Source organism: Ischnura elegans, chromosome 1, assembly GCF_921293095.1.
Source record: "Ischnura elegans chromosome 1, ioIscEleg1.1, whole genome shotgun sequence".
In the NCBI taxonomy this organism is placed as follows: domain Eukaryota; kingdom Metazoa; phylum Arthropoda; class Insecta; order Odonata; family Coenagrionidae; genus Ischnura; species Ischnura elegans.
In genome coordinates this window covers 131,292,381-131,310,231 of record NC_060246.1, presented here as the reverse complement: position 1 = coordinate 131,310,231, position 17,851 = coordinate 131,292,381, and the positions used below count along the sequence as shown (strand labels likewise).

At 37.8% G+C, this 17,851-nt stretch overlaps 1 protein-coding gene across 1 annotated transcript in view; it reads right to left on the bottom strand.

Annotated features, from left to right (window-relative positions):
* Positions 1-17,851, bottom strand: part of LOC124169976 (dynein axonemal heavy chain 3) — a 227,678-nt gene that overhangs the window by 168,166 nt on the left and 41,661 nt on the right. Inside the window, exon 16 of the mRNA XM_046548676.1 lies at positions 15,855-16,066. Coding sequence (XP_046404632.1) covers positions 15,855-16,066 — 212 coding nt within the window. The remainder of the gene's footprint in view (positions 1-15,854; positions 16,067-17,851) is intronic.

The following is a 17,851-nucleotide window of genomic DNA, read 5'->3' as shown; positions in this document are numbered from 1 at the left end:
TGAATAAAATGAGCAGGTGAAATAAAATAAAATAAAAATTTCATGCATTGATGGCAGAAGAAATACTTGTGAAAGTGTACCCCTAATGAGGTGTTTTCACTAGAATAAAATAAACATTAACAAAACCAAAAATTGATGTAAATATTAATTATGCAATTTGCCTTGTGATATGCCAGGCTGTAGTGATAATCAAATTCTCTTAGGATTCATTGAACACAAGAATACAGTAGAATATCAGCTATTCTTGTCACCAACTATACATATCACTTGGAGAAAAATATAAATGCTCTTAAATTAGATCATTAAACCTTTGAGTCACGTGGCATCATTTAATAGTCATTAGCTGTTCTGTATGGGCAGTTTTATGATCAAATTGCATGATAGGATTTGTTTTGAAGTTAAGGGGAGAAAAGCAGTACATATGTACTATCATTTGCAAAAGTCTTGCAACAAATCGAGCGGCGCCACTTTCGCTCCACAAAGATTGTGCCCGGAAATTGTATGGTTATCCGGTGTATGCAACAATCCAATACTAGTCTTCATGGTTCAATGCATGGAGAACGGGTCATTGGGTGGTTGAGGTATTTTGTCATCCTTTTCAGTCTCGGGATTTGACCGCTTCCATTTATGTGAAATTAATGTTCATGATATTCCCCCAAACACATTGTAGCAATTAATGCAGTAGGAAAGATCGAAGGTAATTCCTCGGAGAGATTTTAAAAAGTTGGTAGCTTGGCTCTTTTTGAGTGATCTCAGCTCTTTTCAGAGAGCTGGAAATCACGAGTCGTTCACTGTGAACATGGTAGACTTTTGTTTACATCTATCGACTCGGGTTGATGTTTTAATACAATATATACGGCATATGATACGAGGCAGCTTTGAAATTCCCAGTGTTTCATCATATAAATATCTGAGCAAACACGTAAAGTATGAATTAGTTAAGCTGATCGGCATTAATCGTTGCGTAAGTAATAACAGAGTTCTCCGACGTCCGTCAATCGGTAAAGATGTATTCCTTTCCACTTATTCAAAGTATGACGAGGAAAACTTAATTCCAGCTAAAAGTCCCATTTTTAATGATTGTCGGATTTCAACAGGTATTGTTTGATAATATGTTCTACAGCTGAATTAGTGTGAATGCGAATAATAACTCTAAGCTGATATGTCGTTGATGATTAAGTTATCTTATTTAGATGCAATCATTTACATATACACTGATGAATTCGGGATAATGTAGGATACTTACTTAGCATTATTAATTGAATTATCTACTTGCATTAAGTAGGTTACATTGTATTAGGAGATGTGTTTGTTGGCCATACGTTTTATGTTTAAGGCATCAGTGGAACTGCAGCTCATTTCATAAAACCTTTCAAGTCGAGTAAGAAGGACGTAAGCAAATCCTAACAGAATTTCTGTTTGTAATGAATGTATACGCTTGCTTCATTAGAAATACAAGTACCGAGTTTGAAACATAATAACAAATAATAATAACTTAAAAAGACGACACCATACCGAAGTCGCAGGCGACAACATCATTGTATTCCTATTGTATATACTAACCAGCCGAAACATAGAGTATGCGAAAGCCTCCGTGCTCAAGTTATAAACATATCAACGAATAAAAGACTAATATACCGAGAAAGTGATTATTTTGATCAAATTCGTTCAAGTGAGAAGCCGTAGCAGAAGCACATAAAGGAGCTCAGTGTTACAATACCAACAAATAATCAAAATTACGACGCGATGAGCTTGAGGTAGAAATAGCTCAGTGGATAAACAATCGGGCTGGTGAGAGGAGGGGCTCGCGTTCAAGTCCTTCCCATGGCCGAAAATTTTTATCCTCCGAACAGCCGTATTTTAAATTTTTTTTATTTTTGAAATTTATGTAACGAGGGTACCAGATGTTGCATTTGAACATTTTTTGCAACAAATTCTAATTTAAATGACCGTGCGACGGGAATCATGCGTAGTTAGCGCGGTAGGACGAATCAATTGCGTTTTCTTGAAGGAACTCCAATCGGAGTCACTGGTGAATGTAATTCCTAGTGCTATATGGTTTCCTTTACAGGTCCGTAACTGCTCAACATTATTAACCTTTGGAATGAGAACTATCGTAATAATCTAAGGTTCCATATACGTAATTTCTTAAATAGATCAATTTTATCTGATTAAAAAGAAAATTATGAATGATATTTTGCAGCGATTATGCTGCCCGCCTATGTTGTATGCTGCCTATTTGTCATCAACTTGTCGCCATTTCCTACCAAGTTAATTTCTCCAGTAAAGTTTTTCAGGGCAATTTTACCCTTTTTCGTTTCGTAAATGAGCAGTGACGGAAACTTTTCTTAGAGATAGAAAAAGATATAAATTAAGTGAAGAATTTTACTTTTAAACCTTAGGCTTCAGTAATCTACAATCAGCGTTTTTTTAATACAGTAATTTTGTTGGAAAGAGACAGAATGTGAGACTAGCTTATCTACTAAGTACAATCCTAGGAATAACCTATGCAATGGTAATCCTTAATCGTGCACGCACCACGGCGCTTATTTTTAAATATAGGAAAGGCTTATCTTGAGGTGTTTATCAACTATTTTTCTAGTGCGTATTTTCTTCAAGCAAATTGTGGCATCAACATGTATATATGATAGGGCTACAAATTGGCCCTATTTTCACTATTTTGGAAGTACGTGAGAATCACTTACGGCCTGCAAGTTTTACTCCAGGTAACCTACTTCCTCATCCCTTGCTGGTAAAGTTGGGATAAAGATGTAGGGCAAGACGAGGTGCAGGACCTATTAGCTGACGTAAAGAACTATTTAATGCCAATCAATTAAATATGGTGGAGACGACAGAGTCGTGTTTTTTTTCGGAAAATTGCCAGTTAATTTTTTTTCATTTATTAATTCTTCTATATCGAACAAATATTTCAACAACTTAATATAAAGTCTCCTGAACGACGTTGAATCCCTAAAAAAAGGGTTACGAGCGAGTTGATTTCCGTGTTCCTAATGGCGAAATCGTGCCCCCAGCCGGCCTTTTGGGGTTTACCATTGGAAGCCAGGCGTCATCTCACCACTCTTTTAACGGGTAAATATTTTCAATTATCTACTTCAGTCAACTACGGGTACAAAAATAATCTCAAACGCCGCGACGACTTAACAACATCTACGCTCGTTTACTCAACTGAACATCGTAATGATTTCCTACGTCTCACTCCCGTGTCACGATGACCCGTTCGTGAGTCGTTCCCGAGCGACCATGAAGATTCATACCTAGATAGTGATCATTCAATCTTAATGGTGGCCAGAAATCGACAATGGAGCGAAAGTGGCGCCGCTCGATTTGTTGCAAGACTTTTGCAAATGATAGTACACTGAGTGAGAAATTCAGTGCATACATATTTATAACTGAACAACTCTATGTTTTCTCAGTAATCACAGTCATATTGTAACCCTCTCTTCTTTGTCTCCTACTTACTGCTTCTTTCAATCCTTTCATTTCTTAAAGGAGGTGAATAGTAGCACATGAATGATAATTGTTTATTTTCCTAATTGAAATACATTCACCTACTTTGTAATTCATTGAGCTCCAACTGTCATTCAGAGGAATTCTACTGACGTCTTTCATCTAAATGCACTCATTTTGCAACAGAGAGAATCGACATTCTGTTTAAAGCAAGTTTCTTTAGCTGTCGTGTTCCCAAGTGAAAGCAATCTTTTCTGATCAGAAGTCAGTCCTCTTCTGTAAACCCAAAATGAAATACAGTGGAACCTCGTTAAAGCGAGTACTGGCTATAGCGACACCCCCGCTATTACGAGAGATAGCCGATGCACCGTCAATTGACCCTATAATAAGCGTGTTAAAAATTCGTTTTTACGAGACCCTTTCGGTGTTGGCTCTCGCCATAGCGAGGGTTTCACCGCCGGAAGACTTTCATCAAGACTCCTTAACCTCTGTAATTGCTAGCGATTTGTTAGAAATGAAGTTAATGGAGTGCTCAGTCTCAAATTTATGTGGTAAACTGTCGTTCGATAAATATAATGATTGACGAAACAATGCTTTGCATGATTTTTATTCAGTGCGGCGCTTATAAATTGTTTGAATAGTTAGTCGTTATTTGAGTAAGGAAATTTAGTGATGCAAAAAAACATCGCCTTTCGTCTGGATTTATGCTTACGTTTATCGGATAGATGTTTATCTGTCGCCGCACCACTCCTGTTCCTGTATATCTGTTCGCAACAGGTATATTGGCTATTATTTGCTCCACCTCCGGTAAAGCGACAATTCGCTATAGCGAGTGTTTATTAGTGCACCGTGGAGTGTCGTTATCTCGAGGTTGCACTGTAGCCAAGTGCTTCAAGCTAAGGAGTCTTGCCGCAGTTTTTATAATCGATACCTCACTACCTTTTCACAAATAGATGTTCTTTAAACATTTTTAACCCTTTCTGATGGCCTGTGTTTGAAACATGGGATTGAGATAAGCAGTACCATGAGAAGAGTGAAAGGCCACCCAGTATTATGCTCTTGAGTTGGTCGTTAGGCGGGCGACCCCTGCTGCAAAGCTCGCAGCTTGACGGGCCTCTCTCCATATGAGTCATGTGGACTCATCAACCATTGTTTATGAAATTAATGCCAAGTAGTTTATCTGTAACTCTCTGTTTATCTGTAACACTCTACACTTAAGTTGCACCTACTAATAGTAAATTTAAGAGTTAAAATTTGCAATTGTTTATTATTGAAGGTAATGCATTTGAAGTGGGATTACCTCCAATCAGAAGATTTGATTATTACTAGGGCTCCTTGATTTTCGCGAATTCGAAATTTTGCAGATTAACGCAAATTTTGGCACATTTTCAGTTTTTACACAATTTTTAATGATTTTTGACTGTTTTTGCAATTCTTTTCACAATTTATGATCAGTTTCAATCACGATCTTTGATACTTTCGCAACTTTTTAAATTTCAAAGAGCCAAAAAGCACTTGTTTTTTTAAACAAATCTGCAAATAAGGCTGCAGCTGCGCATTTAAACTACGGACTCTCAACATCGCTGCCTTACCTCATCCCAAAAACTCTCATTCGCTAATAAGTTCTTTTTACCTCTACGCCGCCAATAAGTTCTTTTCCCAAGCAACTAAACATTGCTTATCCCGTCAAGTGTCGTGAAGAAGAGCTCACTAAGCTGCCGATATTTCATTGAAGACACGGGTGCATTCAGGAAGAGTGAGTGCTAGGCGGCAAATCGCATTGGAGCAGCAGCCGCTGCATGAACCTCCCTGACTGTGTGAGCCATTAGGTAGGGCACCCAAGTTTTAGCTTTTAGGCCTCATAGCAACATGCCCCTAGTACAACGGATTACTTCAGCAGCAAAGAGTGCTAGGGCAAGAAGCGGCCTCAAAGAATGTTTGGAAAAACAACTCTGTCCTCGTAGCGAACGTGTTCAGGGCTGTGGCTACTGAGTCCGAACAAGGTGGTACGGTGGCATATTAGGAATCAAATGTACACGCGCTGCGACTTATTACAACTATGACTAAGTATTTTATTTCGTTATCAACATGATTTTTTCAAGATGGCCACCGTGTGCAACAATTTCCGAAGTTCTTTTTCCGGCAGTCCTCCTTTATGTCCAAAATTTGTTTCCGGGATATGCCTTGATTTTTGTTAACGATATAGAGGTTAACATGTAGGTTAAAGGCGAAATTCATATCGCTAAGGGTGATTTTTTGCTGTTTAGGATGTGGAAATTCATTGACGTGTTTACCATTATGTTAGTGATGGATTTTATGCTTTTTGACAGACAAAAACCATATTATCATGAACAAATTCTGCAATGCAAGAATTGATTGGATCATGAAGATTCCTGACAGAAGCACCGAGCCACAGTTCTTCAGAAAGGCACGGAGGAGTCTCATGAAGCTGGACCATTGGCACAACAGGTTTCACTGAAACACTCTTTTATCAAATCACAGACAACCAAGCTAATTAAAGAACAGTTTAAATATGATTTCAAAGAAGCATTTATAAAGGCTGTTATAGTACTAAAAAATAGAAAATCTTACTTTAAGAGGTTTCCCCTGCAAAAACTGCCCCGGTTAGTTTTTCTTAGGAGTTTAAAGAAACAGTATAAGATAAGCCAGTTAGAATAATTTGCGACGGAACTACTAACCAAACTGGGAAATGCGTCTTCATTGTTCTTATAAGGCCACATAATTCCTCAAGTAAGCAATATACTTACGTTGGTGGAGTTAAGGTTTTGGAGAACGCAAGTGGAGCAGAATATTCCAAAGCAATACTGAAAGTGGCTACTGAGGTAACTAAGACTGAAGCATTAAGTTTGAAAATATAGAAGCAATTGCCACCTATTATAATAGGTATATACCGTAAGTTGGGGCGAGTTCAGACACTTTTTTATGCATAATAATTATTCCTGCATCGAAATATTTGCTGATCGTCGTGAAAATCGAAATTAATAATATACTAACCTTTGAAAACTTCATCCTAAAAATAATTTGATGTAGCTTTATTTTTACCTACGAAAAATATTCAATAACCTTAGTCAAACACGCCTCACGGAGTGGGGCGAGTTCGGACACCCGCAAGATAATGACGTTTTCGTTCATAGTAATCATTTTTGTGACAATAGCAGATCATTTATTCATTAAAACGTGTTCTTATATCAATAAAAATAACAATGAATAAATATTTTCCTCATGTTACAGGACTTAAAACATACTTTTAGTTTCTTGTTTCCATCGGAAAAATATAGAGATCGAAAAATGTTACGAGCGCTGCATAGGTGGTTGTGACCTAGTTATACCTATTTTTAGATTTTAATTCTAGTGATAAAGTGGGAAAATGGAATGCTTTATTTATAAATGCACCCAAAACATTTGCTTAATGGTAAAATTTTTACTTATTTAACGTCTAAATTAGGCCGGCAGGGGCGTAAGATTTCGCAGGTTTGGAAAGATGTTGATGAAAACGGGAAGGCATAAAAATGATATATTACAAAATAAATCAGCTTGAGGTCACATTTTTATTGGAGCACTTTAAAAACAAAGAATAAAATAATCTCTTCATTTATTTTCCCAATTCTAACAAAAGAGTTCGATCTTTATTATCAGTGACGCAACTTTGACACTTTAGGAATTGGACACTTTTGGAATTGGACACTTTAGGAACTTTGACACTCGTTCAAATTTAAAAATAAAACATAAAACATCTTTATAATGCCAATTATGAGTACAAGAATTATTCAACAGCATCAATATCGGTTAACCCACTAAAAACGAAACGGCCCCTTCGCAAGTCCCTGGGCGCAGCCAGCTGACGAACAATTTGCGCTCTGCAAATTATAGACCTTATAGACTCATCCTCAACGTCGGGGAAACAGAAATATGTCTCCTTCACTGTGTTTTTTTTTCGAAGGAACTGCACTCTGATTCGTTCATTGGAACATAATCCTACAACTTTTCCCACAAAAAACCTGTCACGCTTATCCGTCTCAAACTTAATCAAGAGGAATGAATTTTTAGGAATAGAGCCGGGAATTTCAAAATGACTTTCCTTAGATAGGTATATTATTATTTTCCGAGGCCAAAGAAAAAGAAGCACCTGCAGATGAATTCCCTCCCGATGAAACTTCTTCCATTTCTTCAACTAATGAACCTTTCATGCACTCAGCGCTAACACTTTTCCCCGGCTGAACATGAAGCCTTTTCCCCCTTGATTTTTTTTCTACATTTAATTCTACACGAGATGATGCAAGCCATTGCAAAAATGCATCTGACCATGCGATGCCTCCGGCGGAATTGACCGAATTTTCCTCCGGATTTAAAGAAGGAACTTTGTTTATTACTCGACTTTTGTCGAATGGGAAAATTCCTGCAGCTCTAAATCCAGCACGAACATTGCCAGACAGGGAAGGTCCAATTGAGTCGAAGGCAGATTTCAATAATCTTGGAAACTCACTTTTTGGAAGAACTCCATGATTTTTACGCTTCCAACCATCAAGACATTTGCGCCATGCGATTTTAAGTGGCCTAAAAAAAGCAAGGTCAAGAGGCTGGCATAAATGTGTCGCATTAGGAGGGAGCATTACAAAATTTATTCCCATCACTTTGCACAGCCTAATTACCTCTAAGGAGAGGTGACTGGAAAGATTGTCTCCTATCAAAACTTTTGGCCCCTGCCTATTTTTGAAAAATGGCACGCACGTTGTAGTGAACCAGTCTTGGAAGGATGCAATGTCAAACCATCCGCTGCTATTTCGGTTAAACCTTGATCCTTCAACTCCACCTTCTACCCAAGTTGGATATAAGTGTACAGCTTTGTACACTGTGTACGGTGGAAGCAATTCTCCGCTTGCTGATGCTGCGATCATCACAGAAACACTTGTTTTGCTAGTGTCCTTGATGACTGATGGGTGTTTCTCTCCACTCCTAACAATCACACGAGATTTTCCAGGATCGCCACTAAAATTCGTTTCATCGTAATTAACGATGTTTTCTGGAGGAACACCATCCAAAACCACTTCCAAATTTTTAAAATCATTTAGAAGCACTTCTCTAGTCACTGATGCACGGACCCTTTTTATGTTTTCACCGAGTCGCACTGTAAGTTCTCTCCGTCTCGCCATGAAACCGCGCACCCATTCCATTCCCGGACAGTTATCATTAAACTTTTTTTCATTCCGTCCCACCCTATGTAAATAATCCTTTACCACTAACTGGAGGTCAATGGTACGTAAAGGAATCCCCCACTCTGTGCATTTCAGAATCCCTTGGGTTAGCTGGTCCTCTTCTTTGGTTGATATCACCGTTTGTCCCCCATACTTTTTCGGGTGATTTCCTTTGAGTCTATCGTGGACTGTTGACTTTGGGACTCCAAATTCTTTGCACGCAGTGCGTAGCGTCATGCGTCCACATTTTACAGCCTCAATTGCCTTTTCAAGTTGCCGCTCATCATGCATGCGGAAGCGCCGGCCTCCAATCACCCTTACGTAGTTTCTCACCATTTCGCCCGCTAGCTGCATGAAATCGAATAATGCGTTATAGTAAATACAATATTCATGATATTTAAATGAAATTAGTTGTATGTTATGTGAAGTTATGCAGCTTAAAAAGGTAATTAATCTCATGAAAATCAAAAGCACTTACCAAACAGCAAAGTAGTTTCTTTTCGGCGATAAGAAGTTCCACCAAACTGTTGCGCCGCAAACTAATCGGTTTGACTACGGCAAGGAGCATCAGATCCGCTGCATTTATACGCAATACGCTACATTGTATCATTTTCTGTCCGGGAGACATAATTTCACTGTATAACAATGTGACTTTCGGAAGAAAACACAATGCAAGTATGATCGCCGGCGCGATCGTCCGAACTCGCCCCGCATGTCCGAACTCGCCCCAACTTACGGTACTTACACGTGTTGACTCTTAGAGGCCTATTACGAACGGCTCACCGCATACGGTGAGACTCCGCCTGCGGTATCATACCGCCCCGAAGCGCGTTTACGCCCCCGAGCGATTACAAGTGGCCACCGGTCGGTATCATACCACGGCTTAGGGGTTGGTATGATACCACGGCCAGCTACCCCGGTGGTGAGATACCGACCCCCTAATGGCGGACGTCTGTTTACCTTTTCCAGGTCGAGCTGGCGTTTTTAAAACAAAATATCCGACGATAGAAACTCGGAAGCTATCATATTTTGTATTATTTATAATATTAATGTCTGAGTAAGCGTATAAAATATAAAACTGGAGCCGACTGGAGCAGTTGAACAAAAAATTTATAATACCCATATAACAATGTTGTAGCCGTCTGAGCCACGGCCGTAGGAGATGGATTCGTTGATTGTAAGTTGACCCTCATTCATTTATTTAATTAGAACAATTTGGATGTTTTTTAATGTCCACTATGTTTTTATATGCAAAAACTTCTTCCATTTCTTCATAGGTACTGGAAAATTCGTCGTTAAGGACTGCCTGTGCTTGTATTGTATGGTGAATACAGCTGTTGCTCGCCGCTTGGAGATTTCTACGAACATCTTTTGTGGCAAAATATTATTTTTTCAACGTGACAACTTCATTGTATTGCAAGGTGAATTCTACTTTTGCTCGCTGCTTGGAGATTTCTACGAACATCTTCTGTGCCAAAGTAGTGTTATTTTCAACGTTATAACTGCTTGAATTGTGAGATGAATGTAACTTGCTGCTTGGAGATTTCTACGAACATCTTTTGTTTCAAAATAGTGTTATTTTCAATGTGACAACTACCGTTAATCACAGTACCAGTGGTTGTAATGCACAAAGTTTGACGAGGTTGACAAATATCTGCCAAGAGCTGTAATTATCACTGTTCCATTGTGGTTGGTTTGTAAACAGTGGTTTACGCTATCGAGAAGTGTCTGATAGTAATGTAAAAATTGTCAGTGGCGTTTTTACCTTCGTCATTCACCGCAGAGATTACAGTTCACGACCAAGCTATCAAGTTCAAAGCCATGTGTGAAATTTGTTTATACTAGTACCAGGGAGTTGTAGTGAGAAAAGTCACCTGTGCCACTTGCATAGGATAATGTGAGGCTTAAAATCAGTGATTAAATAATTGTTTTCATCATAGCGAGCTCTTGATTGTAAGGTTTACGTGATGAATATAAGAATGGTAGTGACTTCCAGTTTTTGATGATCGTATTTGCCTATTTACCATTATTTATAATGGTGTGAGCTTGTATCGATTGTGGATTTTACCTGAAATATTGAAATAAGTTGTAGCCTGTGTGTGTGATTGCCGCGGAACCGATTCGCGATTTCACATGTTTATTGTGGGCAGACTGTTTTGCTGTGGTTGTGTGCCCGTGAATAAACCAAAGAAATGGTGAAACTCAGTGACGTTATATTGAAATAAAATTTTCTTGTAACCAGTAGTGCATATCTTGTGTTTTTTAATTCTCCATTGCTTTTCATAGGTAACAGCCAAAAAGTTATTTTTCATTATTTTTAAAAGTGCCTTTCTTGTTCTCTGAATTTGCATTAGGTTTCCAAACCCCGTTAATGACATGAAAGGAATGCAGAGCAACAGATGTTTTGTCATTTCACAGATGTTGAGTGTCATATTGTCTGTGATTAAGGCTCTCCAGCTAAGTATTCGTGGTGGATTTTCATATATTTTTTAAGAATGGGCATTTCAGTCAAAGCTCTGGAATTGGTGGTTAACCTTGCCCGTTGGCCCTAAAAGTACTTCTATCGTAATTTTTCGATGGTCTGCCATGCAATTTGTCACTACCTGCATCTGCTCATACGTGATTTTTTGATGATATCTTCCGCAAGTCACTGCTAATTATTGTTTTATTCAACATTTTTATCCTATAAGTAAGAATTGAGGAGAAAAATTCATTCATTTGTCCAACTTTTAAGGTGAATTAACAAAGGACACATCCTTATTAACCCCTCAACGCCGTCATGCGTACCCAGTACGCGCCCTTTAAATTTCGTATGCCGCCGTCATGCGTACCCAGTACGCTTCCTGACCTACTGTATATAATATTTTTTCTCCGCCAGATATTGTATGTTGAATTAAAATTAATTACTCTATATTTTGAAGAAATGTTTTTCCTCTCCAATAAAATATTCATAGCGGCTTTATGCCTTCAAGATTTTTTTTAAATGCTTCGATAAAATTTCGTTTTAAACCAGTGCGTTGACGACGTCGGTCCAAAAACTCAACGCCTTCCTTCAACTGTTCTATCATGAAAACTTCCACCTATTCTGCTTGAGAGACGTCAACAAGGGTCAGCTACTTTAGCTTGAGATACGGTATCTTCTAAGCTCAATGCCTTCTCTCCGTCTCCTCCTTGTTTGTCGTCACCTCGAGCCCCAAGCCCCCAAGTGTGTTTGGTCCGCCTCGTTAGTCCTTAGCGTCCTAAGCGAAGGGGCCATGTGCTTCGCTCTGCATTTATTTTTTTTATTTTTTTATCTGGACAGTAATCAACGAAGATAAGATTCCATCTAAACAGTCAGCGTATACCAGGGCCCCTTCGAGATATTTCCTCGTCTCTTGAGGGAGCTTCTAAACCACGAGCATCAGTCCACTAGAGTCATTCATGCTGCGTGGTGTGCTTTCAGGCAGTGTGTTGAAATTCTCATCGGGTGTACTTCCTGTGTGTGGTTATTTTTTTTCATAATTGGGGATCCTACGAAATGGAAATAGTATTGAAAGGCAAAAAAGAGACTTGTAAGTCTGTTTGCGTGTTAGGTTATAATAAATTCATTGGTGGGGTGAATTTCAAGGACCTGTTATTGCATTCGTACCTAATGGAAAGAAAACGCCATAACAAGTGGTGTATGAAGTTATTTAGGAGACTATTGAATGCGGCAGTCCTAAATTCATATGTTGATTATAGGAAAAACACGTCTAAAAATTTGACTTATCATTTCGCGTGCCATTGGTCGAGGTAATATTTTGGAAATATCCAACGTCATACGAACTGTTTGGACATGGCCGTCACTCAATACACAATTTAGTACCAAGACTAACAGAAATACATTTCCTAAAGACAATTCCTGCAGCTGGGAAGAAATCAAAGTCTCAAAGGAGGTGTGCAGTTGGTGCGTAAAATGGGAAATGAAGAGTTTGCGTGTACTGGTGTGAAAAATATGCAGCGGGATTATGTTTGGATTGCTTCAAATCATGTCACACTAAGCAGATTTTCTAAGGTAAATCATTTGAATATTTGCATATTGACGTTTGAAACATTAGCATGTGATTACCTATATGAAATGATACGGTAACAATGGAACAAAGTCAGAAAAGTGGGCGGAGTAGTAAATTTTCAAGTAGGCGGAATGGGTAATCCTATCGAAAGTATCCTATCTGTTATGAAATTTTCAACCCCAAATAACTAAATTACATCATGTAATTGTATTTTTTTAATGCATAGAATGTTAGAGATCTCGTAGCTTATTCGAAACCAAATAAAAATCTTTCAAAATTGAAAATTTATTCATTAGTTCATACAAGGATATACATAAAACAATAAATATTTTTTCAAATCGCTCGAAAAATTATTAACAAAGTTTTCTCTATGCAGAAACGTGCAGTGAAAGCCATGGCCAGAGTTTCTATGCGAGCACCTGGCTTACCTCTTTACAATGATCTGAAAATACTAACATTCCCATCACTGTACATACTCAACTGTGCCTCTTTCGTTAAGAATAACCCTGAATACTTTCCAAAAAATAGTTCTCTCCATAATCACGCTACCAGAACCACCAATGACATTCACCTCAAAGACTACCATAGCACTTTCTGCCAAAAAGGACCCCTTTTCTCCCTATCAAAAATATACAACAGGCTACCGTATGATATTAAATGTCTCCCACCTACGCCATTCAAGAATGCTTTGAAGAAATATTTAATGGAAAATAACTATTATAGCCTGAAGGATTTTATGTTGGGCTCGGAGTAATCTTTGCCCATCAACCACTAAAATTGTAACTTTTTTTCTTTTATCTGTAAAAATTGTAAATGTTATATCACTTCATTTATTTGTAACTATTACTTTAATTATTTACTTTATTTTGACGACTTCCAATGTCACCGGAACATGTGATCTCTAGGAACAATAAAAAATTATTATTATTATTATTATTATTATTATTATTATTATTATTATTAAAAATTATTATTATTATTATTATTATTATTATTATTATTATATAGTAGCGCATTATATTACGCAAGTTTACAAAAATTTTCATGGATACTGATCGTATATTATGAAAGATATAAATTATTGAATGATAGTATGCCAAAAAGGCGAAGTCATTCAAATCTCATCCGGCCCCTGAGATGGGATTTAATTAAATGCCCGCCGCGCTTGAGGGGTTAATCCATAAATACCACTAATTGTCTTTATCGACTGCCAACAACTCTTGCCGAAATATTCGTCTGCTAGGAACAGTTGCCGCGGAATTGGAACACCGCACGCCCTTGCCATTGGCTACACCATTTACGGGCTGAAGGAGTTCAGAATTTTTCATACAAACGTCACTTCCGCCGCATCGCTCCTTACCGACCCCCTGACACGTACTCTCCGCCCGGCGGTGACTTTCCGACCGTCCCATTCGTAATCGCAAGGGACGGTATGATACCGTATACCGAACGAAAACTCCGCCCGGCGGTAGCGCACCGCCCCCTCGTTCGTAATAGGCCCCTTAAATACTTTGAATCTAATGGTATTTTCATGTGCAGGTTGTGAGAAACCTAGGGCTTTTATTGTTTCTTTATATGTAAAATGATTTCCTAATCTGAAAAATCACATTTAGAAGCCACTAAATGACAGCACTTGCCATACAAGAAGACCAGATAGCTATTGAACAAACATTGATTTTATTTACCTCAATCTAGGAGCCCTAATAATTACCAATAAATTTATGTTATTAGTCATGAAAATCATGGGCGTAACCAGCAAGGGGCAGGGGGGGGGCAACTGCCCCCCCCCTCCCTAGAAGCAAAAATCACAAATGTCTTTAAGGAAAATAATACTTTTTCAAACGAATAATTTGAAAAACTAATAAAAAGCTGTTAGTTCCTTAAAATGTTGATTTCATTCACCTTTTCCATGCTTAAATCTTACCTACAACTTGAACAACCATGACTTGCCTCCACCCACCCTCCCTAGTTTTGATCCTGGGTATGCCCTTGATGAAAATGACAAGGAATTTGCAATAGGTGCAAGTTAAAAAATATGAAGGGGCAAAATATTGATGTTCTAATCAGATTGTTAAAATATTGTGCCATTATCCTTACATTTACAGATGGTCTCATCAAGATTCCTTTCACGACTCATATACCTTGGCAATTTGCAGACGAAGATCTTTTTCAAATAATTTGAGCCATTTTAAACCACGTTTAATCATAAATTTTATGAATTTGATTAGTTTTTTTTCTAATTACTTGACCCTTTACTCTACATAGTGTTATTTCCCCTGTTCCCAACTTACGTTCCAAAAAAATATTTTCTGTGTTGCAGTGTTACCTATACACAGGTAACTGACCTATTCACCGGAAAATATCATAAATCCAGAGTGTGTCTGGTCCCTAGCATTGCCGATTATCATTCTTCTACCATATATCGCTGGATGTAATGCCATAAGGGTTTAGGGATACAACTGCTTTGGAAGCAGAAGCTAGCTACTTTTTCCCTAAACTTGCCTGCCTATTTTAAGAGAATCCCCTTCCCTACCATAACAATGCCAGCATGCAAGGTTATCACCCAGCTGGATCACAGGCATTACCCTTACAAAATTGTTGGTTCCATTAGATTCCTTTTTAGGTATGCATGAGTGGTTTAAAAACTGCCCCTCATCCACAGTATGCCTGCATCAACACGGGCCAATACTTGTGGAAGCATTGACAAGTTTCTAATCCACCTTTCAGATAAGATTAACTCCATTCACTACCTTCTATTATGTATGTTCTGCTGTGTGCTATTATTGTGTGTCAGTTGTTTGCGACTGTGGTGCCACTTGGGTGGTATGATAGGAACTGGGGGAATTGAATGGTCTCTCGGATTGTAGCCATGGACGAGTATGGACGTGTTTGTGTACTGGTGTATCACTCACTTGCTACATAAAAGCGGTTTGTTAATTCAACCAGAGTTCTTATTATATATCACCTTCCAATGTGCATTCACTTAGCATATGTATTACTCTCTGCTCTGCACCCTAATAAGTGGTTAATCGATGGCATCTTTATCACATTGACTTGTGTGAATATAGCCAAGGGTAATAAAAGGAGATGGGCAGGGTGCACTCCAGTTTTCAACCAACTACAGGTCTATTAAATATATTACCTGTTGCCAATGCCTTTCCTTCATTCCTTTATTACAAATGGTGTGAAGAACAGGTAATAGTAGCTTAAATTTCTCAACTTTGGCCTTCACCATTTCTGCAACACGCTTCGAACCTGGCAAGTCATGAAATATTTTTGTAAGCTTATACAAAGTTTTCCAAATTGCATCCACATCCTCTTCTATCTTCTGAGCATCCAATTTCAAGAATGGACCTAAATATAAAAACATCCATTAAGGAAAACAAGGTATGGGTTAATCATTTATGAAGCACTTAATATAATACAGTAGAACCTCGGTTATACGACCCTAAGTTACAAAATGACCTCACTTTTACACAGATTTTTTTTGGTCCCATGAATAATCCCATATGAACCCATGTATTTCCAACCTCTATTATGAAACTTTTCACTTAGATGACGACCTTGGTTAGGAAACGTATTTTTCCAGTACCATGACATAAAATACCTCACTCATACAACTTGTCAGAAGACTGTTCTACGAGAAGATTGCTGTATGCTCCTCAATTTTAGTCACACGAGCAGGCGTACTGTGTTCTCATCACACAAAGATGCCAAGAAAGAGTAACAAGCATTAATAATTATCGATGCTTTTTATTAAATTTTAATTGTAATCATAGTATATGATCATTAATTCGGAATTATGAACTACATAATACCTATCTCTAATTGATAATAATTATGCCAACATAATGTTTTCCGTTACCCCTGCGATATCTAACGGCAAAATGAGCCATTTAAAAATCCTACCGTAAAAAATTTCAGCTTCCAAGGTCATCCATGAAAGATATTCATATTTCTAGTAAGGACATAGGCTGCTATTATGGATAAGCGTTGCAAAAAATAGCATACGCTATTCTGCGGGTCATTATAGCAACGACCCCGTATTATGAATGAAGCGTAGTAATAATTTTGTTCGGAATAGCAGCATGCTATTTCTTGCGCGAGCTATTTGGAAGCTCCGCCTCTTCCCGTATGAAAAACTTTCTGAACAGTTTGCGTAACCAATCAGGGAGAAGATATTTTATATATTTTTCTGTATTTTACGGAATATTGACTTGAAATTATAAATAATTGCTTTATTTACATTTAAAAATTATATTAAACCTTGGAAATATATAATACGCTTTGAAAATCTCATTTAAGAAATCAGCTGTTTGTTGTGTTTGTGATAATTTCCCAATGGCTTCAGACAGGTGGGTTAGGTCATAATTTCGTTGTTATAATGATGATTTATCGGACATAAATATTCAATGATTTACCTATATCCGATCGGTCCTTTACCGTGAGATATATGCTATGCGAAATAATCATTGAAAGCTAAATATGTTTGATTTTCTTCGTAAATGTGTTAGGCTTCGAAGTCTGTTTGTTGCATATCAGAATTAATATGTATCAACTTTTATTGTATTGCTCGTGACGATATCGTTTTACTGTATGAACTAGAAGCTTTCGTTTCTAATGTTATCTATATATTATATGACTCCCTAATTTCAGTGTTCATTCTCTGTTTAGGAAATGAAGTAGGTGGCAACGTCACAGCTGTGCTTTCATGTATTATGATGGAATAGTATCGATATTTCAGCTGCATATTTGGAAAAAGCAGAGGGAGGTGATGGTGAATTTGAGGATGGATGGAACAGCTGTGAAAAAGTGAATCTAGCAATAGTGAATCGTGTGGAAAGTGCTGTTGTGTCAGTTATCATTGTTTTCGTATCTGCTGATTTTATTATGTGCTCACTGAAATTTTTGATAGACCCTGAACTGTGCCGATAAACTGAAACTTAATTGTGTGAATAACTTACTTGTCTATAGAGGAAACAATTTGTATCCAATTCCACATGATATATATTGCATTAATGATGTAGTGCATGGATATTCCATTAAACGTTTGTGGTGAATCATATTTGTTCGGAAACTTTATTGGTGTTCGGAGAAATCCTTTGTTTTCAAGCAAGTAATTCAAGTCGACTGCCCGTG